Genomic DNA, 24,933 nt, shown 5'->3' on the forward strand with positions numbered 1-24,933 from the left:
GCATCATCTTTGCATAATTTCCATCATTTTGGCCATTGAGGACAATGCCCATATTAGTGTGGGGATGGAAATTATAACATTTAACTCTTATTCAAAAATCCAAAAAAAATTGAAAAATTTCAAAAATCATAAAAATTGAAAAACCCAAAAACATGTTTATTTCCTTTTGTAGTCTTGTATATATTGTCTTGTATATATGGTGTTTGTTCTATCCTTGTTCACATTGATTGACTACGCCACATCCGAGACATGAGGATCATGAAGACCGCATGGTATAATCTTTCCAATCTCCTTTTTCCTCTTTATGTTAATGACTATGTGGGTTTATTTTGATTGATGCGGTATAACAATGTGAGCCTAGGACTTGCATTTAGTTTATATGTCATATTAGTTAATAGAATCACTTGCATTAGGATGTTTATATTAATTGCATCATGGCATGTAGTTGCATTTTAGAAATGTTTTGAAAAATGCCTAATTAGGAACTTTGACAAGAGCAACTAAGCCATTACAAATACTTGTTCAACTTAAGACTTTGCCTACTAGAATGGTTGTAAAACACCCTAGATAGTGTCATACTAGTGTCTTTTGACCCATGACCCAAAGCCTAGTCAAGGGTTTGCATGTGAGTCACCTATCCAACCCCGTGATGCGATGTGGACTTGGTTAACTTGTCTAGGTGACCTTGTTTGAGCTTGTGGTAAGGCAACCCAAAAATATTTTCTATCAATAAGCTTGAAGTGCTCATTTCAAAGAAATTTTGTCATGTGGAAGTAATGTAATGCCAAGGAAGCCTCAAATGTTATGAATTGTTGAAAGTTGAGAAATTTAAGTTGTTTTGATGGAGGCGTACCACTTCGATGTGCTTTGGTGCGGGATCCATTGAATTGGGCCCCCATACGGTTGTGAATTCGGCCGCCCAGAGACAGAGTGACTATCACCCCGAAAAGCTATTGTCTAGAGGTTAACCGGTTGCCTAATAAGCGATTGGCGAAAGCAAAGGACACTAGTCCGGAAGGGACAACCCCCATCTTAAATTTTTGAAATGTGAAAGTGAAATAAGGACATTTTTGAATACTAGTCATATCCACCCATTGTGAATAAAGATTTGAGCATTTCATTCCCAAAAAGCCTTTTTGTCAAGCCACTTGGTCGAGCTTGGGACGATCCATGACCTTTACTTTTGTAGAGAATTCGAGACTTGTCATGTCATATGCTACTAGCATCATAGGGATCATCATTCCACCACCATCCGATCGCTCTTGACGAAAGCATTTGGAAATTGAGGACGAAAGTAGTCTAGTTTAACACCATTTGGATGTGATTTGGTGCCATCCTCTTAGCCTTAGTAATTTGTTGAACTAGTATTTGTGAAGGATTACATGCTCTTAAATTTATTCCTCTTTAGTGCCTCCGCCACTTGATGAGGAAGTGGCTATTCTTTTTGTAGATGCATCCATTATGTGATTTTGTGTGCTTAATGTTTGGATGTGTCGCCATTTTGGCAAGACCCACCTTGCCTTGCAAGAAGGCATCCTACCTCATGGTTGTCTTGTTGTGAGTTGAAGGGGCGGAGTGAGACCCGCTAATTGTCTCATATCGGCTATTATTAGGATAGGTTAGTATTGGTCCTAGTCTTTGTCACCTCTTTACTCGGGACGAGCAAAGGTTCGGTTTGGGGATATTTGATGTGACCATAATTAGCGCATATTTAGCCCCCGAATTAGCCTTGTTCCCATGCTTTTTAGTGCATATTTGGGTCATTTCTTATCTTTAGTTCTTTGTTTTGCATATTCTTTGAGATTTTGATCCCTTGGTAGGAAAGGAGTAAGAATCTTGCATTTTCATGGCAAAACGAGACTAAATTGATCGAATTCAATGACCAAGCATCAAGGAGAGACAAGATTAGAAGACCTTTGTACATATTATAGTAGAAGAGCAATGTTGAGAAAGGATCCTTGAGTCCCCAAGGAAATCCCCAAGGAATTTATGAAGAAAAGGGAAGAAAAGAAGAAGATGTGTTGCTGAGTGACAATCCGTGCGGATTGTCACCAATCCGTCCGTCCCCCAGCTGCACAATCCGTGCGGCTTTGCTCGAATCCGCTCGGATTCCACCCCCACAATCCGCCCGGATTCCCTCGAATCCGCTTGGACCCCATCACCAGAATCCGCCCGTCCCGACCTTATTCCGCCTAGATTCCAGCACAGCGTGATTTCCTCTTCTCCAAGCTACGAAGAAAGAAGCCCTTCCTTCGAAAAATATCGGCTCCTCCTTGCTCAATCTAAAAAGTGTAATTACTAGTTTAGCCCTTAGTTAACCCTAATGCATCCTCCCTAATTTCCACTATAAATACCCCATTAGTCTAATTAGAGGAGAATGTTCTTCTTATCAATAATTAGAGTAGTTAATATCAATCAAATCTCTCTTTAGTATTGTAATCAACAATTAATCAAGTTCTAATACAAGTTTTATTTCCTCAATCTGTCTTTTGTTCATCCTTTATTTTGGGTAATTGAAGATTATTTGGGTTATTGTTGGGAGATTGACAACCTCTCAATCAAGCATTCAAGTACTTCTTTTATCTTTGCTTTATTATTGGAATCATTAGTAGGTATAATCTCTTAATCCCTTTTTAATTATTGTTAATTACTTTCATTTATTCATCATGTTTCATATTGTTGGTATGATTGACAACCTTGCTAGCATGATCAACATGATAATGAGTGAGTAGTCTCTTAGCTAGGGTTAAATGGGTGATTAGGGGAAACCAACATGGGGAATGATTCATGCTTAAATTAATATGCTTTCATGTTTTATTTGCTTGCTTGTTTTGATCTCAACTCATGCACATGTTATGTTTGATGAAATGCTAAGCCTATGAATCATTGCATTTACCACCATCACCTATCTTTTCAATGAGACTTGTAAGACATAACCCAACTCGAGTCTCATTAGACCATGCATGTTGTTGAGTAGGGAAGATTAAGTCGACTTGTAGATGTTGTACAATCTAATCGATTCGGCTCCGGGACCCAAACTTTCCTAGGATTGTAAGATATAACCCAACTCAATCCATCACAACAATAATTGCTTGCTTATAATTTGAGAACATGTTTGTATGATCATATCCCATGATTCCCCTATGATCCCATGACACCCTAGGGCTTTTAATCAATTGTTTACACCCCTTTAATTCATCTTGCTTGTTTATTTTCATTGCTATTTTAGTTTAGTGACCTTCTACATCAACCCAATTTGTGACACCTCTTAGACACCACTAGTTGCAATAGAAATCTCATTTCAACTCCCGTCCCTTGGGATCCGACCTTTACTTGCCTCTTTACTAATTGTAGAGTTGTTTGTGAAGTTATAAATTGTGTTTTGATTCACCCGTGACCCAACGACCACATCTTTAATTGTGAACACGAAACGGACCCGATCAAGAAAGCAGAGAAGGACTCCCGGCCCGGCCGGCCGGCAGCCGGTCCGGTCCACCGGCTGAGAGTCCCCCATGGGGTTGATGAAGATTTTTGAAGTAAAATTTACAGAAGGTTCCCAGCCGGTCAAGGATAGGCGGCCGGTTGATCGGCCCAGACTCCCTTCTCCGCATTTTTATCTTTCCTTTCTTTGTTTAACCTAATTATGAGAACACTATATATAGACCATCATAGTTTGTATTAGACACAATACCCTAGATCTGAAATTATTTCCTAATTTATGTTAAGCTTTCCTTAATCAAACTTTAATCTTTCCTTAATTAGGCCTTAATTACTCTATAAATTAGTTTAGTTCTACTTTAGTTGGATTCTTTACATTTAGTATTTGGGTTGTAATTGAGGATTTTCAAGGATTTCTTCTATAACCAATCCAAAGTTATACTCTTTCCATATTGTTGGTATAATTCTTTTCCTAATTTCATTTTGTTTTGGTTTGTTTACATTTCAATTTCATATTAATTGTTGTTTGAATTAGCATGATGTTTGTTGCTATGTTTACATTATCCACTTAATTTATTTACGTGTTCCTTGTTAGTATGTGTGAGTAGTCTCTTGTAGGGTTTTTGGGGGATCTTGAGTAGGGGTTTGGATGATGATATTGAGTAGTTAACATATGGTTTTGGGTAAAATATTTGGTATTCATACACATGCACATGTAGTGTATGATGTAATGTTTGTGTGAAAACTCAAGTCTTTCATTGTTGTATGCTTGATATTTCTTTACATGAGAATGCAAAGGGATGTTTGATAGTATGTTTGTGAAGGATTAAGACACAAAGTGAAGATTTTGTGTTTGACTTTAGGAAAGACTAAGTAATTAGTGTTTAAACCTAGACCGAATCACTACCCATTACTTGTTGACCCCATAATCTTGTCCACCTTACTTGGGTGAACCCAAAGACTCTACCTTTTTTTATCATATTTGTTAAAACTCATTTTATTTATCGTATTTGCTTTCTTAGTTTGCATTAGCTTACACTTTTAGTCAATAGTTAAACAATCACTTTCGTTTATTAGGCTAAACTTCGATTCCAACGAGCTAAGTACAAATCCCCGCCATCTTTGTGATCAACACCCGATTTATACTACTTAAATTGGGTTACTTTATAAATTTTTTTTGATAAGGGAATGACGACAAATCTCTTTATCAAAATGGCCTTGTTGCCGGGGATGGCGTTATGTTGTACTTAGTTAGTTAGAGTCTTAGGATTAGTCTTAATATAGTTGTTTGTTTATTTGAGTAGTGACTTGTTTCCTTGTAGAGTGTTTGTGTTATTGTTAATCCCTAGTGCCTAAAAACACTAGGAGACTATCGGTTTATCGAGTTTCATGCTTAGGAGGAACAATCACGCCTTGCTTCACAATTCCGACACCGAAAGGCTTTTCTGAGCTTTACGGACTAGGACAATAGCATGGGCACGAGACTCCGCTCAAGCAACCTTGAACCAAGCAACCATATCCACCCAATCTCACCTTGAAACCACCACTCAAGAGCAAACAAATGAATTTATGGATCGGACTCCGAAAGGCTTTTTGTAATCCTAGAGACTCCGCTCAAGCCTTCAACAGTTCAACTAGGGGTGGACCGGACCGGTCCGGACCGGGTTTGGATTGAAACCGGAATCGACAAAAATTATGGACCGGGACCGGACCGGATTACAAAAATTCCGGACCGGAAAAATTTCGGTCCAAGACCGGACCGGACGGGTCGGACCGGAATTTGACATAATATACCCAATTTTTCAAATTCCGGTCCATTGATTGGATCAAACCGGTTGGACCGGATTATAATATATTTTCAAGGAAAAAAAACACTAAATCCGTTCTTTCCGGTCCAAGCGGGTCCGAATCATAAAAATCCGGTCCCGAACCGAAAACAGAAATCTTAGAAAATGGTGGACCGGAGACCGGACCGAATTTTGCCCACCCCTACCTTCAACAACTCCAGTAAGCCTCCTAGACCACCCTTCAACAACAATCAAAACACCTATAACCTGAATTGAAACTATCACCATCCGGGAATGAAGAACCACCCTTACATGAGATATAAGCGCACCAATATCAAAAATCCACCACCACAACCCCAATTGCAAAACACGGGATTCACTAAACCAAGGGGTGGTGGATTTAATTCAAGGAACAATAATAGCAATAACTAAGGGTATCAAGATTCCGGGTACAACAAAGGTAATCAAGGGAATCAAGGTTTTTAACAAGGTCAACATGGGTACAACCAAGGGAATCAACAATGGAATCAAGGATTTCAACAAGGAGGGTTTCAACAAGGCTACCAAGGTTTTAACCAAGGGTATCAAGACCCGAGTTTCAATCAAAATAAACAAGGGAACCAAGGGTAAAACCGAGGTTTTAACCAAGGCCAAGGTTCGAATTACAATAATCAAGGGTCTAGAGGAAATAATCAATGACACCATAACAACAACCAAGGTCCAAATAACCGCTATGATTATGGACTTGTTCAAGACCTCCCTTATGAGGAGGAAATGGGTAAGGAATCTGGTGAGTAAATTCTTGTGCAACCTCCAACAAAGGTAACAACCAATCCATCATCTCCCAAGGTATCTTCCAACTCACAACTTGTCACTAATATACCCTATCCTTCTAGAGCCATAAGGTCTAGGGAGAATTTCAAGTATACCAAATTTTGTAAAATGTTAGACAAACTTGAAGTTACTCTCCCTTTTACCGAGGTGATTTTAAACATGTCAACTTATGCAAAGTTTCTAAAAGGTGTTTTGTCAAAGAAGAGAACCTTAGGTAACCAAGAATTAGTGGCATTGGCCGAGGATTGTAGTGTGATCTTGATGAACAAAATGGCTATCAAGCTTGGTGACCCGGGGAGTTTCTCTATCCCATGCATAATGGGTAATGTTCAAATATCAAGGGCCTTATGTGATCTAGGGGCTAGTGTTAATGTGTTGCCTCTAAACATTGCAAAGAAAATTGGAATGAATGAATTGTTGCCCACCAACATGACCCTTCTATTAGCGGATAGATATATCAAACGCCACATGGGGGTGCTTGAAGATGTACCCGTTAAAGTGGGCGAATATTATATCCCTTCCGGCTTCGATGTCCTTGATACTCCGGAGGATAGACATACTCCCAATATCCTAGGTAGACCATTCTTGGATACCGGAGAAGTGTTGATTGATGTAAGGAACGGGAGGCTATATTTTAGAATTGAAGGTGACGTTGTCGAGTTTAATTTGCCTAATCTTGTGAATAAGCCAATGCTAGATCAAGCTTGCACATTTGAGATTATTGATGAGGTTGTTGAAGAAGTGACTAAAGAAGAAGCAGAATTTGAAGAGGCCTTCCAAATTTCCATCCGTGATGAAGAGATGGACGAGAATCTTGATATTGATGATGATGATGAAGTGATCAACAAGCTTGAGGGATTGGTCCCTCCTAAGGTACAACTCAAATATTTTTCCCCTTCACTTAAGTATGCTTTCTTGGGTGAGGGAGAGCCTTATCCGGTGATCATTAATGCTAGCCTTAATGAGGTTCAAGAGAACAAACTTTTTAAGGTCCTCAAGATTCATAGATAGGCCTTGGGGTATAGCATTGATGACATCAAGAGATTGAGTCCAAGCTTTTGCATGCATAGAATTATTCTTGAGGAGGGAAGTAAACCCACGATCCAAGGTCTAAGGAGATTAAATTCAAACATGGCAAAGGTTGTCAAAAATGACGTTTTGAAATTGCTAGAGGCGGGTATAATCTACCAAATCACGGATTGTTGATGGGTAAGTCCCATCCATATGGTCCCCAAGAAAGGAGGGGTGACCATGGTAGAACAAGAGGATGAAACTTACCTATCTACCCGTCCGGTGAACGGGTGGCGGATGTGCATAGACTACCGGAAGTTGAATGCCGCCACCCTCAAAGTCCATTTCCCAATCCCACTTATAGACCAAATGTTGGAGAAATTGGCGTGACTTGCATATTATTGTTTCTTTGATGGTTACTCTGGATTTTTTTTCCAAATACTCATTCACCTGGAGGACCAAGAGAAAACAACTTTTACATGTCCCATAGTAGTCTATGCTTATAGGAGAATGCAATTCGGGTTGTGTAATGCACCTGACACCTTTCAAAGGTGCGTGATGGCTATCTTTGCCGATTTCTTAGAGAATAGTATGGAGGTCTTCATGGACGACTTTAGTGTCCATGAATAGTCATTTGATCATGGTCTAGTTAATTTGTCTAATGTCGTGAGGCGATGTGAGGAGCACAACTTAGTCCTTAATTGGGAAAGATGCCATTTTATGCTGGAGGAGGGAGTTGTGCTTGGTCATAACATATCTAAGAGGGGAATAGAAGTTCACGGAGTCAAGGTGGCGGTAATAGAGAACTTGTCACCCCCTACAAATGTGAAAGGGGTGAGAAGCGTTCTTGCCCACGCCGGTTTCTATAGATGGTTCATCAAAAAATTTTCAAAGATTGCAAAACCGTTGACTTCACTTCTCCTAAAGGATGCCCCATTTGTATTTGATCAACTTTGCCTTGAGTCGTTTAATAGGTTGAAGCTAGAACTTGTGACAACTCCCATCATCCGTACAACGGATTGTAGCCTCCCCTTTGAAGTTATTTGTGACGCATCCGACTACGCCCTGGGGCAGTTCATGGCCAAGTGATAGAAAAGAAGCATCATGTGATCTACTACTCTAGTAAAAGCCTCTACCAAGCCCAATGCAACTACTCGGTCACCGAGAAGGAAATGCTAGATATTGTTCACGCTATTGAGAAATTTAGGCCTTATCTTGTTGGGTCTAAAGTAGTTGTCTATATCGATCACACCGCACTACGACAATTGATGGCCAAGAACGATGCCAAGCAAAGACCCTTGAGGTGGGTGCTATTACTTTAAGAGTTTGATCTTGAGATCAAAGACAAAGCGGGTGCCGAAAACGTTGTAGACGAATACTTGTTTATGCTAACTATTGAGGATCATGGTAAGAAAGATGAGAGTGGGCCAATCAATGAATGGTTTAGAGATGATGGCTTGATGTAAGTGAGTGGAAGAGTGCCATTGTTTGTGGACTTGTAAAATTACTTGGTTAGTGGATTTATTCCGGATGAACTTGATGATAGAGAGAGAAGAAAGTTGAAGCATGATGCAAAAAAGTATTTTTCGGATGACCCGTACTTGTTCAGGAAATGTGGTGATGAGATGTTTAGAAGATGCATTTCGAAAGAATAAGGCATGGAAATTGTTGATAGACTTCATAACTCGGCCTATGGTGGTCACCTAGCAACCTCAAGAACCCTTGCTAAGGTGCTACAAGGCGGATTCTTTTGACCTTCAATGTTCAAGGACATACACTATTTGGTGAAATCTTGTGATGCTTGTCAAAGGACCGGAAACATTGGGAAAAGAAATGAAATTCCACTCAACAACATTCTAGAAGTTGAGTTGTTTGATTGCTGGGGAATAGACTTCATGAGGCCATTCCCAACTCTTGTTGGAATGAGTATATATTGGTGGCGGTTGACTACGTCTCCAAGTGGATAGAAGAGGTGGCATCCCCAACCAACGACTCAAAAGTGGTGATAAAATTGTTCAAGAGTACTACCTTTCCAAGGTTCGGGACTCCAAGAGTTGTTATAAGTGATGGAGGGTCCCATTTATGAAACAACACTTTCAAGACCTTGTTGGTCTCACATGGGGTGACACATAAGACCGCCTTTGCCTACCACCCTCAAATGAGTGGGCAAGTGGAGGCTTCTAATCATTAAATCAAAGAAATATTGGAGAAGGTTGCCAACAAGAGTCGAAACGATTGGTCTCAAAAGCTCCCCGACGTCCTCTGGGCTCTAAGGATGGCATACAAAACACCGATTGTCACAACGCCAAACAAGCTTGTGTATGGTAAAGCTTGACAATTACCTGTCGAACTAGAGCACAAAGCATGGTGGGCTCTAAAGGAAATGAACTTTGACATAGACATTGCCGCCGAGAAGAGATTTCTACAAATGAGTGAATTGGAAGAATTGAGATTGGAAGCTTATGAAAGTTCAAGGATCTATAAGGATCAAACGAAGAAATGGCATGATGCCAAGATTGTTGACAAGAATATAAGTGTGGGAGGCTTAGTGCTCCTATTCAATCCCAAGATAAAAGTGTTCCCGTGAAAGCTACGTTGTAGGTGGTCGGGACCTTTCAAAGTGATGGACATTCCACCTTATTGCGCGTTTGAGCTTTGGAGCGAAGAAAGTGGAAGCTTCAAAGTAAACTGTCAAAGAGTGAAAAGATATTACCAAGGAGACGGTAGAGGAACCATTGAAGTACTCTACCTCGGGGATCCACTTCCCGAGGAGGAATCGGTTTGAAAACAATCCCGAGTGATAGGTTTGGTGGAATCTCGAGTGATACCACCAATTTGTAATTATTGCATTCATTTTAGTGTAGTTGCATAGTAGATGCATGGGTTGATGGGGATTATTGTCACTTGGAGTCGGGTATGAGCGGAAAAGGAGTTTTTGGAGGAGTTTCTTGTTGGTTTAATGTGTCTGGGAGAATTGAAATATGAGTCTGGGAGCATACTTGGTCAAAATTCTATGCTTGAAATGGATGATATATACAAGAGGGTTTGAAGCCTGTGGACAGGCGGCCTGTCTAGGACAGGCGGCCTGTCTAGGACAGGCTCAGAACCCGCTAGAACTCTTGTGCATTTACAAGAGCTTAAGACTTGTGAATGTTTTGAGAAAATGAAAAAATGGACTCCCAGCCGGTTCATCGACGGACGGCCCATGACCAGCAGGGAAACCACTAGAAGTTTGGGTGAAAATATTTGTGGAAAACACAAAGAAGGACTCCCAGCCGGTCGCCGGCAGCTGGTCCACCGGCTGAGACTCACAAAACACTTGAAACATTTTGTGAGAATAGGGAGAAAGGACTCCCAGCCGGTCGACGCCGGTCCACCGGCTAAGAGTCTCATTTTCTACTTAAAAAAAATTTCAAAAAAATGATAGGGGTGGGAGCCGGTCCACCGGCGGCTTTTCCAGGAGTGGCACAAAGCTCACTGATTCAAGGTTAAAATTTTTCGAAAAATCCCAAATTTATCAAGGGATCTGAGATGGTAGGCCGGCGGCCGGTCCCAGACCGGCTCAGACTCCTTTTCACGGCTCCTATATACCAATTTTCACCACTCATTTTCTCACCACTTTCTCTCTCTCTCTCTCTCTCTCTCTCTCTCTCTCTCTCTCTAAAATACTCAAACACAAACACCATTTCCTGTACTCCAACTCCATTTTCATTCATCAAATAACTCACCAAATCATCATTTTTAAGCCTTTAAATTACCTCCTAACCATATAATATCATACTAAGACCCATTTTTCTACATCAAAACACCCAAAAAATTCAAAAATCAACATTTTCAAAATTAGGGTTTGGAAAATCCGAGAATACATACACCATCATTTTTCGGGTTCGATTTCAACTCTAAGATTGTTTAATTAAGGTTTAATTCTTCCTTTTAAGCCTTTTGGTGAAGAACTTGGGTTAATTTTTGGGTTCAAGAGAAGGAAAATCAACTTGTTGAGGCATGACGCCGAGTAAAAGAGCAAGAGCCGAGGCTAGTGGAAGTGGAAACGCGATTGAGGTGGACCTGATCTTCCCGGAGGTCGTCTTCATTTCCGAAACACATAAGGTCAAATTTAAACACCTTAAAGTTAGTCAAATTACTCCAACTAGATTTATTTGGTGGAATACCTTGAGGAGACTTGGTTGGGATGCCGATTGTGAAAACATGTTTAAGAGGTCGGGATGGTACTATTTATAACATGCACCGTCAAACTTTTGCCCGGATAACCCTTGAGTTCCTTTACTCACTTGAGGTTGAGAAAATAAGAACACTAGTAAGATAACCGGTATATCTTTCCGGGTGATGAATAAAACTGTCAATATGACCCTTTAAAGATTTGTAAAGATTTTTGGCTTAACTTGTATGAAAAATCATGCACCTCCGAAGAGGTTTAGTCAAAGATAATTGTGGAGGGCAATTTCAGGTGAGGATTTCGAAGATGAGCCCAAAATGAAGGAAAACCACATTGATAGCCCAATCATCCGAATGTGGCACTGTTCTATGGGGTGAACCGTCTTTTGGAGGCATGAGCCTCATAATATGCACGCCGATGAGCTATATATCCTTGGGAGCTGCTTGAGAATGCAACCCGCCAATTTCAAATAAACATTGCACAATTTATGGTTCTCCACTTGCAAAAGATTAGAAACAATATCCGGAACAATTCACCTATTATGGCAGGGGGTTTGATCACCCAATTTGCTCGGGAAACGGTGGGGTTTGTGGAGTCGAGGCACACATCGGTCGAAGGATTCGCAACTATTGATACCCGTATCCGTCGATATTAGAATTTACAGAAATCCCGACCAACATGTTGACCCTAGGTCTTGATGGGTTTTGAAGCATGTCAAGTTAACGTTTTATTTCTAAGCAATTTTATTTTACGCTTTTATGAGCTTGGTATGTTTTGTAGTGTTTATTATTTAGGTACTCAAGCTTGATTCAAGAGAAGCGTATTATGAAGATGATCAATGTAAAAATGTAACATCTATGAGATCGTCATGAAGTCCTAGAATTAGGTTAAGGACATATCATGTAAAAGAGTATCTTAGAACTATGCAAAAAGTAAAACTGATCTTGAGGGAACAGTGTCCTCAGTCGAGGGAACGACTACATCAAGTTCTGAAGAACTCTGCTATATCTTCATGAAACGGTATCCTCGGTTAAGGAGACTGTATCGTCAGGACCGCAGTAAGTTCGGATTTTAATTATTTTCTAATACTCGTTTTATTATATGGAATCTTTGCTAGGATTAAATTTAGACTTGTATATCTTTTGAAGAAAGATTTTGGTATATCTTGTTTACAAGATATTATGAAATCTCTCAACATAAAGATATATTAAGATTTAATATTGTGTAAAATATTTTATTTTTCTTTAAAACAATTAACCGAATTTTGTTAAAGATTTTAGTTAATCTTTTTCGGTTATTCTTTTATAAAATACGGCTTGTATTTTGTTCATTTAAAATCTATCTTTGGCCAAGATATTTTGAGAATGGTTATCTTTTGTTATTTTATGAAAAACCTAGATTTGAAGTGTGCATAAAAAAACACACGAGAAACCCTAATTCGAAAGGTTTATGGTGTTTACTCGTGTGTGCCTCAATATAAATGCACATCTAAAACTTGAAATCTACACACACGACTTATACGAACTTTTTTGATTAAATTGATATTTTGCAAAATCATTTCCGCTGCTTTAAGCTTTGTTCTTAATCGTTCATTTTGAAAAATTGCTTTTGAAAGTTGAAGTCCTTAAACTACGTACTTTTCATGTCAAAAGTTTATGTTTTAATAGTGCATAGTTTTACAATCCTCTACTAGACAATTGATTGTATTGTTTTAGATTCGATTGTATTTCATATTTAAATTTTGTAAGCTTGACATCTTACGCACCGTAGGCTTAACATCCTACAAACACGAAGGCTTAACATCATTTACAAATCGAGAGCTTCACATCTCTCACACACCGAAGGTTTAACATCCTTCATTAGCACGATTAGACTTAGTTGTGGGGGTTAATTGTTTATTGTACGCTAGACCGGATTAGGCGCTCGTGATAAACAATTAATAAAATGGGGTGGACGTAGGCTTTTCAATTGGCGCTCGTGAATAGAAGGTGAAATGCAAACAAATGAAGAATATTTGTTAGTGGGACTTGCCAAACCACATGTGATGACTATCATCTTCAAAAGTGGCGGCATATGTGTAGTTATCGGGTCCATTTCAACTTCCGATATTTGTCCCACAAATGCTTATAAGTCGTATATTTAATTATCTTATATAATTAAATATTAATTTAACTATTCAGCACTTAAATAATACTTCCTCCACACACCCATTTTCACCCCATTACATTAAAATATACCTCACATATAATAGAGAAATGGGGTGAAAACTTATGTGTGGAGGGCGTATAAATTGACAAATAATGTTCACCCAACTTTTAAGTATAATTAAACCATTTTATCAATATAAAATGTGTCCCCATAAAACTCTATTAGCTAAATTTACAACCTCTTGTAAATTTAATTAGCTAATTACCTCCACCTCAAACTTAATAAACTCATCGTATTAAAAATAATACTTTATCAGTAAATAATACTAATTTAGTCAATTAACTATTAATTACTAATTTTTTTATCTCATTTAATCATATTAACAAGATATAATATTTATTATTCAATTATCACATAATATGATAATAAATACTTCCTCCATTCAACTCCAATCTACCTATTTCACTTTTGTACACTATTCACAATTGTGTATTCAATTTCGATTTTCTCTCGATACGTAAGTGGAAATATATTCATGTGAGATCTTGTTTGATTCGTCTTTACGAGTACATTAAAAATATCTAACTTTTACAATTTTTGCAAATACGTAGCTAATGATATTTAGCGCGTAAAACACGCGTTGGCAAACGTGAAAAAAGAAAGTGGTAGTGTGGAGTTGAATGGAGGAAGTATACTTTAAAACTCACATGACTAACCATTAGTAAATATATATATTTTAAGGAACTAATTATCTAAATAATTAGATTTACATTTGGGCTCCATCCTATAGGTGTGACCTCAAGGGATCATCAAGGGATCAACTGATCACCGCCTTCATACGACAGTAACGTCAAACTCTAGTCAGTCGAGCGTTCGATTTACGTTAATCAGTTGACAAATAAAATATTATTTCCCTGATATTCCTTTTACGAGATTTATTATGTAGACGTACTATTGAGGGGGACACTTCTCCAAAAATCTCCCACTTGTCCGACATAAGTATGCGCTACCAATTCTCTTGTCCGTTAAATCTCCCACTCAATGCAAGATGTCTTTCAGGTCGTTCTTGCACATGATCATATCATATAGTGTTTTCCTCGATCAGGAGAATGACTATCTGACCGGATAATCTACAATTGTTCTCATCCGAGCGTGGCCACGCATTTTCAGTCACCTCTCCTCGAGTGGCCTTGAGATAATAAACCCTGGCGAGGGTGGACAATCCTGTTGACCTATTTTCTTCGTTTGATATAGATCACAATGACCCAGAAGAAGTCCTTCAGCCTCCTTTTACGGTGCGACCTAGGACGAAAACCAAAGCCACCGAAAAACCGTACCAACTCTGACAAATAGTCACCAGTCAAAAGAATTGACTCGAAGGAATAAATAGAAATCCTTGCCACGACCAGGCAACATTAAGGACTCTATAAATTTTCACTGTCCGACAAAATGTCTCTACATTCTGCCTATGTAATCGACTAGTCATCTCTATGACTCTATGCTGGTTGAACTCACCATCAATCGACTTACAATCTAGTGACTCCGAGACGTCACCTCATTAAGCAACTAGGGACAAAATACAATGTTAATCTAGTTCACTTGAAAGGTTCAACGTTGTCCCACAACCTTTTCAGATTTAACAAAGTAATAAATAATATCCAGTATATACTAAATATATAAGAGTTTAGAAGAACTCAAACGATAAATGCGATTATCATATATGTAAAAATTGATACACTATCAGATTATTACATATCATATAATCTACAACAATTCAATTATCATGTTTCAACCACATTGAAACGATATGACTATCATGTTTAGCCTTCAACAAGCTCTGGTTTAAAATCAATGACACTTCATCTGATTAAACCAACAAATTGCTATTTCCCTTTGTTCCACATGACTCATATTACATGTAACACAATTAAGTACATATCTAGACTTAACTCTAGACTAGGTCACCCAAGCCATAAAATAGCTCCCACTGTCGTCAAAGTATATTAGGATAGGATATGTGGCTGCAGAAACTATTTTTTGTCCCTGCATTACCGCCAAATCAAAGCTACTTCCTTTTGTAACATCAAATATTACAATGTACTCAGCTTCCGTTGTAAAATCCGCAATGTATGACTACATGAGACTCTTCCAACAGATTAACTCCTCATAGCCAGTACGGGATTCCAAACAATCCTTATGTGTTTTAGAAATATGGTATATGTGTAACTGTTTACACAAACTTCAACTAGCATTCGTGTAACTCCTTACACAAATCAAATAAATTTAAAACACTTAACTTTACATCCTTATTTCTTCTCAAGTACTAAAGGATAATCGATCTAGCTATTAAGTGACCTTCACTTAACTTCGATTAATAACAACTCGTAATACTCAAAGCATATGAATTGTTATGACAATAATACACCATAGCGTATTAAATTAATCGCGCAGCGGAAGCAGTTGGAATCAATTCTAATGAGTTCAATTTGTTTGAACCAGCCAAGAATCTCATCTATATAAGACTCCCGATAAAACGCCTATATCCCTCCTTGATTTATCTCTATAAATCCGGATACTTAAGATGTATTAATATTCTCCTAAGTCTTTCATCATTCCAAATGATTAATATGTCAACAACCATGAAAGACTCATAAGACCACCATACTCCCACTAAATTTCATGTATAAACATAATTCCTCGACATCTCGAGAAATGTTTTATAACATGATCAAACATACATTCCAACTCCATGATGCTCTCTCAAGAATTCTTTTTAAGTTAGCTACAAATCTTATGATTGTAAGGATCTACAAAACCCATAAGACGTATCAAATACATTTCCTCTTCTAGAATCTAATTCAAGAAGATGGTTTTGTCATCCTATTGTCAAATCATACAATTATGAAATACAACAATTGCCAGTATAATCCGAGTTCATCAAAGCATTGCAACTGGTGCAAACCCTTTGTCACCAATCAAACTTTGAAAACATCTTTATGTTTTATCCAAGTCAATTACACTGAGGAGGTCTAACTTCTTCATGTAAATATACCAGTTCATTTACTGACAATTACACTTGGAGCCCAACTCAGATCAAGATGGTTTCAGGCCATTGCATAGAGTTGAAACAAGACACAATCCTTTTGTAAGTTACAGGTTTCGTCACTTTCTAAAAGTAATACTATGTCATCACCCCTGATGAGTGATTAATTTAACCTAGACTCATAGATTCCAAAGAAACAAACACACAAGGAGGAAACATTTTTCTTGCTTCATTTGCGGCTCTTCAACATTTTCTCCCACTCTGTTTTTTAGAAATAAACTGTTTTTATAAAAAGAGAGCATCACGAGCCACAAACACTTTGTTCTCATGACTATGTAGGATAAGTTAACACATATTTTCTTTCGGACAACTTACAAATTAGGTACTCTACCTCTCCATATCTAATACGAAGTGAATGCGATTGTTTGAATGGTACTTTGATTTAGTGGGAAAAAGAAAATAGCAGACAAAATAGAAAGACCCCAATTGAAAAATCAAGTGGCTCAATAAAACTTGACAAAGATCAAACCATATCGTAAAGGTTCAATATCTCCTTCCAACCACACCTTATCAAATAATTTGTGTTAGGGAAAGTTAACTTGTGATACTATATCATACTTATTTTGGTGGAAAAACAAAAGCCATTACTTAGTTATTTCTTTCCACGACCGGATCGTGAAACTTTTATCTTATAATCTTATTGGTTATCACATTTACTTTAAAAACTCTTTGAACTCATCAAAGGTTTCTCTTTATATCTCGTTTAGTAGATATACCAGTATCCACCTAAATCGATGATAAAAGAAAAGAAGTAATTATAACCTACTCTGGTTGAGATTGTTATTCGACCATACACACATCCACATGTGATTAGGATTAATAACTCACATGCTCGATCTCCTTTTCAACAAAAAAAAAGGCACAAGTCATCTTGCTTTGAATACAAGATTCGCATATATCATAAGATTCATAATCAAATGATTCATGGAGAACTAGGTAACACTAGTCTACGAATGCGTTTTCAATCCAGAACTAAGATTTGATCGGGGTCACCAAAATAATTTGAACCTTTTATATTCTATATGATATATAAATTTATCTAGTTTAGGTCAAGAATAACCAATGATTGGATTGGTATAGCCATAGATCAAATCATGGCATATTAAGGCACAACATTTGTTTATATCATAAGAGTGAAACCCTATGTGTCTTACATAAAACTTTTATTATAGCACAATTATAAACCCAAAAACTAGATTAAGTACATAATAACATTTATATGTCTCATAATGAAATGACAACTACTCTAGTTCCATTTCCTATGTGAAGGTTGACATTAGTTTAAGGCTAATCGTCACACGATTATCATCCCATGTACCAAAAACAATTATAATAACCACTATCGATATCAAATATTGATGAAGTGGTACAAGTATAACTAGTGTCAATCATATAGATATCTAGAGAATAAGGAATCTTTTAGGTGTCACACACCCAACTTTCTTATTCTCCAAAAAGTTAGGGGTATTATCTCTACTAATGTCACACATATTTAAAATAGCAACAAATTTGGTCTGGATTAGCATCGCACAAAGATTTGGTGTTGCTATTCATAATAGCTTAACATTAACCTTTGCCATGAGCCAATACCTTAACCAAACTAAAAACCTTCTTGAACCTCGTCCTAATCTTAACTATTAAGATATATACATCCCTCTTAGAGCTCCCACTCACTTCTAAGAAACTTTATGAAGTGAATGTGGTAATTGGTTAATCATGATTTCAAACAAATCATATTACGCTTTCCAACATTTTTACGTACTCAAACAATTTAAGTATGTGTAACCATTTATCTCATGAGCAATAAGATTGAAGCATCGTTGTTGTAAATAAAATGATATTGCAAAATCAACACACGTTTGACAAGCAAATATCCCGTTTATACTCTTCACAAGAGACCCTTACAACGAACAATATGAGGATCAAAAGAATTGCAAATTTGTCATTAGCTATGGTTGTAAAACGGAGAAAAGTTGAATAATCGAAAATTTAAATTACCGTATACTCTTAGAAAACTATTTTCATGCATAACGGATTATAGATTCTATAGATTAAGGAGCAAATTGAATACTAGCCATTGCGCGATATAAAATAGTAAAAACGGAGTAATCGGGAAATTTAACATTCATCATAAATAAATACTTGAAAAACAATTTTATCAAGTTAAATACGCATTTATATAATGATCTCATACCTAAATTATATAAATGATCCCGAGATCCGTCTCTAAATAAACCTCGGCCCGGTGACGCCAGACATACTAGATTTAAATAAATTCGGTGAGTCAACCCTTTGACTGATTCAACATTTAGAACTCTCGGTCGACAGATTTCAAGTAAATCCATCTCCTAGCCCTGGAACACAAAACTGGGCCCAGTGAAGCCAGACATACCAATCTTGCAATTCCGTTGAGTCCAACCAACTTTTACGCGTAATAACATTTATTACCCTAACTACCCGACGTAAAAAGGGAACACCACGGTGAGCCGTACCTGCCCCCTAATGAAGAAGGGATTCATAGGTGTTACTAATTGGGAGGGCTAGCCTCAATATTTAAACAATGTGAGAGATCTTGTCAATTTTTTTTATCAATTCCCTTTAAGTGAACTAAATCGGCTAATTCTCGATAATTTTAATTGACAACAGTCGTAAAACAAATAAAATGCATGTAATGTCGATTTGGCATGAATGCATAAACAAAATACATGTAAAAGACAATTTCTAGTATGGCCTCCTAAACTAGTTAATCTAATTAATTATTACAACTTCGGAAACCAAGTACTTGGTCCCTTGAACTTCATTGGAATGCCTTCCAATATAGCTTGGTCTTTTGGAAACTCCAGTCTTCATCGGAACTCCTTTCCGAAAGGCAGCGTCTTTAGGACCCCGCCAGTCTTCGTAATAAATAATTATAAGTATAAAAAAATGAATTACATAGCAATTCCTATTATACATTTGTAAAATAAAAATAAAAATAAAAATATTATTATTACAAGACGGCGATACGTGATCGCATTTAATTACAAACCAAACCGATATTCCCATACATTTCGGGTAATACCGATTTCTAACTAAAGCCATACTAGACAAATTGCATTAATAAATTACATAAAATTGAATGACATTCATTTAAATAAAATTCAAAATAAAAACCATATTTAAACATGCTCTAATATGCAAAATTGCCCTATAAACCATCATATTGATATTAAGCTCGTAATTTTGGTTAATTAAGGGATTTTTAACCATTAAAAATCACAAATTAGTACTTAAATCAAATTTAAGCACAAGATGGCTTCCCAACCTGTTTTGACACTGAAAAATTAGTCTTCACTAATTTCTTGATGATTTTATACCTTTTATGAAAAATTGCTAATTAAAAACATATTTAATCATAACTTTTATGAAATAAATCCAAACAAAATAATAAAATCATGAAAATTTTAAAAATAAATGTTTTATTTATACTGGAACATTTCCAGAAACTCAAAATTTCAAAAATTTTGTCCTTAAATTTATTTTGTATCAAATACACAATTTTAAACACGATTTTCGCAACTTTTACGATATAATTATATATTAAATATAAAAATTCGAAAAAATACCAAATAAATTTTTTTAATATTCTGGAACATTTTCAATAACCTGAAAATGTAAAAAAATTTACCAAAAAGATTCGATTAAAATTTGAGAAAATTATGGTTACATATTATCGATTTTATCGCATAAAAACCAATAAAAATGCAAAAAAAAAATCAAATTAATTTTATAAGTTTACATAAAAAGTATACTACATGAAAGTAACCTTAGATAAATTTCTCCTGCCAAAAATTACTCCCTCCATTCAACTCCACTTTACAAGTATTCTATTTCAGTCCATTCAACTCCACTTTACAGGTTTCCTTATTTGGACATGTAAAAGACCTTTTTATCCTTATTGAAAATCTATATTTATAAAAAATGTCATTCATACCCCACACAAATCCACCATAAAACTCACCTTTATATTTTTTTAATATCTTTAACCCCACCATTCCCTTTCCCTATGTACTTTTAATAGTTTTTTTAATCCGTTTCTTAATACCCACGCAAAAAGCATAGTTGCAAAGTGGAGTTGAATGGAGGGAGTATATTTTAACAATTTTTAATCAATATAATCACAGTTTTTTGATATTTAACTATTAAAAATCAATAATCATGCAAAATTAATCAAATTAATTTTATAATTTTTACTTACTCTAAGTAATCCATGCATATATGAATATATTAAAAAATCATGGCCAGAATTAACATGCGACAATTTTTAGTTAACTATTAACCAATTTGATGCATATTAAGAGGGTCTTAAGACGAAAAAAATCTACTAATTAGCAATAAAATTCTGTAATTAATAAAATTTGACCAAAACTATTTTTTAGGTAAGAATTTATACATGCAACAAAAATTTGCATGCCAAACAAATTTTGTACACAAAAATTACGATTTTATAAAGTCATCTTATAACTCGATAAAATTGTCGAAAATCGACATGCATACAACGACTAAGCTCTGATACCACTTGAAGGTGCTAGACCCCTAATTAGACTTTCTAATTAGTAACTAAATTATATGTTAATTTAGTTTAAGCATGATCTAGTTACATGCATGCAATTATAAGATGGTCTTAAATGATAAAAGATGGAATTTTCCTTACATTGCATTTGGAAATATTGTGCACAAGGACTCCTTCCTTGTGTTGTTCTTGAGCTAAGAACATCATGGATGGTCCTACATCTTCTAGTTTCCATGGTAGAAAACCTCATCTTGGTTGCACCCAAAATATCACCCATAAATTCTACTAATATTAAATAGATATTATGTAGAATATTACTTTGAAATAATGATACAAATTATTATTACTATAATAATAATTGATGTTTTATCATTTATGTGATTTTTTGGATGAGTTTTGTATGAAGATAAGAAGGAAAAGAATGAAGAACAACTATTGTTCATCAATAGCAAAAATGGCCACTACAAATGTGATAGACCAAATTTTCCTTCTAAATTTTCTAACCTTTAAATGATTAAGGTGAAATGTAAACAAATGAAGAACATTTGTTAGTGGGACTTGCCAAACCACATGTGATGACTATCATCATCAAAAGTGGCGGCACATGTGTAGGTATCGGGTCCATTTCGACTTCCGACATTTGTCCCACAAATGCTTATAAGTCGTATATTTAATTATCTTATATAATTAAATATTAATTTAATTATTCAACACTTAAATAATATAAATTAACAAATAATGTTAACCCAACTTTTAAGTATAACTAGACCATTTTATCAATATAAAATATGTCCCATAAAATCTATTAGCTAAATTTACAATCCCTTGTAAATTTAATTAGCTAATTACCTCCGCCTCAGACTTAATAAACTCATCGTATTAAAACTAATACTTTATCAGTAAATAATACTAATTTAGTCAATTAACTATTAATTACAAATTTTTTTATCTCATTTAATCACATTAACAAGATATAATATTTATTATTCAATTATCACATAATATGATAATAAATATACTTTAAAACTCACTTGACTAACCATTAGTAAATATATATATTTCAAGGAACTAATTATCCAAATAATTAGTTTTCCATTTGGGCTCCATCCTATAGGTATGACCTCGAGGGATCAACTGATCACCGCCGTCATACGACAGTAACGTCAAACTCTAGTCAGCCGAGCATTACCGATTTACGCTAATCAGTTGGCAAATAAAATAATATTTCCCTGATATTCCTTTTACAAGATTTATTATGTAGACGCACTATTGAGGAGGACACTACTCCAACAAAGCCTTCATTAGGGTTTGTAGAGAAAATGGAGTGGATCATAATTTCTCCGCTCCACGAACTCCACAACAAAATGGAGTCGTTGAAATAATGAATAGAACTCTTGAAGATATGTCATGCACAATGTTACTCTGTAGTGGTCTACCTAGAAACTTCTGGGTAGAAGCTTTAAACACAACATGTTATATACATAACCGTGCTATGATTAGACCAATCATAAATAAAACCCTTTACGAGGCTATTATGTGGAAGAAAACCAAATATTGCACACCTAAGATGTTTTGGAAGCAAATGTTTTGTACATAATAATGGCAAAAGCAGATTAGGTAAATTTGATCCTCGTAGTGACGAAGGATTTTTTTTAGGTTATTCTACTCATAGCAAGACTTATAGAGTATACAACAAAAGAACATTATGCGTAGAAGAGAGTATTCATGTTATTTTTGACGAATCTGATATACTTGATCAATATGAACAGGAAGAACTTGAAGTTGATAATGATCCAAATTTTTGGCTTACTCATAAGGCTCCTCCCGAGCTAGAAGAAAATAAAAATCAAGAGATTAATGGAACAAATGCCGAAAACACCCACAAAGCAAAGGATGTCAAAAATTAAGCAAGGACTAATGTTGATTTATCTATATCTTCTAAATCTAAAGAATATCCTAAAGATTCTCTAGGACATGAAGCTATTGGTAAATCAACACAAAATCCTAGCTTGAAATCAGGAGGAACTCCAGAGGATACAGTTACTTCAGATGAGGATACCGTTACCTCAGATGAGGGTAACGTTACCTCAACTCAGGGTAATGTTTCCTCGGACCAGAATGTCAGCAACATTCCATCTACATCTAAGAAATGAAAATATAAAAGTGCACATCTAGAAAGCGCGGTCATTAGTGATCCAAATGTTGGAGTACACACACGTAAGTTTGTTAAAAATAATATGTGTGTCTTAAACTAATTCCTCTCAATGATTGAACCTGAAAACATCAAAGTTGCAGTAACTGATTCGGATTGGATAGTTGCAATGTAAGATGAATGAGGACAATTTGAGAGAAACAAAGTTTGGCATTTGGTGCCTAGACCCCCAAATCGTAAAGTTATTGCAACAAGATTGGTTTTTAGAAACAAACTTGACGATTCGGGAGCTATTGTGAGAAATAAGGCTAGGCAAGTGGTGCAGGGCTATAACCAACAATAAGGTATTGATTTTGATGAAACATTCGCACCAGTAGCCAGACTAGAAGCTATACTTTTGTTAATTTCTTTTGCTTCTCATAAAGGTTTAAACCGTTTCAAATGGATGTTAAGACAGCGTTTCTTTATGGCTATTTGAAAGAAGAAGTATTTGTGACACCCTCATACTCCAAGTACCTTACCAGGACCACTTAAGGTATGAGAACGTCACCATCTCGGTTACCCGAGGCAATAATAATCAAATGACAATAAGGAAACATACTTAAATAGTAATAAGTTTAGGTATTACATGACAAACTCCAAAACTGATGAAAGTAAACTACAACTGTTCTCAAAAACCAAAAGTACTAAAACAGCTAATCCAGACACAACGGAAGACTCTAAGACCGGTGGTGACTCCTTCCCAGCTATCCCTCGCAAACGCCGTCATACCTGCTCAATAGCTGCTCACCATCCCCCAAATGGATCACCACAGTTTTTAAAACAATTAACGGGATCAATACTGATTACATAAAAAGAACAACAGCCACAATGAGACAGAAACACAAACAGCTTAAACAGCTCAAGCAAATCTCTAGTCTCCATCTCCAATCTCCACACAACTGACTACACACTAAAGTGTGTAGCCCTGTCAGAGTACCCATCGCAACAAGTACTCCATGCCGCCAGTGGGGGACCGCAGCCATACCCACCAAATCCCCGCTCATCTCCATCAAGCTATAAACCCAAGTTCATTAATGTGCACATCCCTCTCGTGACAGGAACCACAAGGGGTGAATCAAGGGTGAAGCCACCCCCGCAAGTGACTCCACTCAGCCAGGAAGGCACCCCGAAGATCACAGACAGATACACAACCAATCAATAATATATAATTAACAACCACCAAGATCAAACCAACAACAAAATTAACCAACAATCACCACCGCAAACACCACATAATATATAGCCAATACTGAGTAGGGGAACCCTACCTGGAAAGCAAACACCAACATACGATCAAGCAGCTAAGTTAAAATCTCTCCTCAACGAATCCTCCTCCTATACATACATACATACAATCACAACCATATTCACATAAATCACCCAAAACCCCCAAATCACCCAATTAGGGATTAATCAACTTTAACAAAACATTATAAAATTTATATAAAAAGCTTACCCTCAACACAAGGATCACAACGACGTGAAGAACAATGCAATCGGACACTCCTAGCCTTGGGATTTGTTAACAATGCGATGACAATCAAGCTACGTAACTCCTCTTCTTCTCAATTATGTTTTAGAATTGTTAAAAGAGATTAAGAAAAGTGACGGACATCCTTTTATAATAATCTCGCATCATTACCAAAACCCGACAAACTCAGCCCGTAAACTCACTTACTCGATCGAGTAAGT

General features: G+C 36.4%; 1 protein-coding gene across 1 annotated transcript; it reads left to right on the top strand.

The window, feature by feature from the left end:
- Positions 1 to 6,218: 6,218 nt before the first annotated feature.
- LOC141618275 (uncharacterized) lies at positions 6,219 to 7,070 on the top strand. The gene has a single exon (XM_074435375.1). The coding sequence runs from the start codon at positions 6,219 to 6,221 to the stop codon at positions 7,068 to 7,070; it is 852 nt and encodes a 283-aa protein (XP_074291476.1).
- Positions 7,071 to 24,933: the final 17,863 nt, after the last annotated feature.

The sequence above is a fragment of the Silene latifolia genome, chromosome X, assembly GCF_048544455.1.
Source record: "Silene latifolia isolate original U9 population chromosome X, ASM4854445v1, whole genome shotgun sequence".
Taxonomy (NCBI): Eukaryota; Viridiplantae; Streptophyta; class Magnoliopsida; order Caryophyllales; family Caryophyllaceae; genus Silene; species Silene latifolia.

Coding starts and splice junctions, on each gene's coding strand:
- LOC141618275 (XM_074435375.1), top strand. CDS start 6,219: ATGTCAACTTATGCAAAGTTTCTAAAAGGTGTTTTGTCAAAGAAGAGA.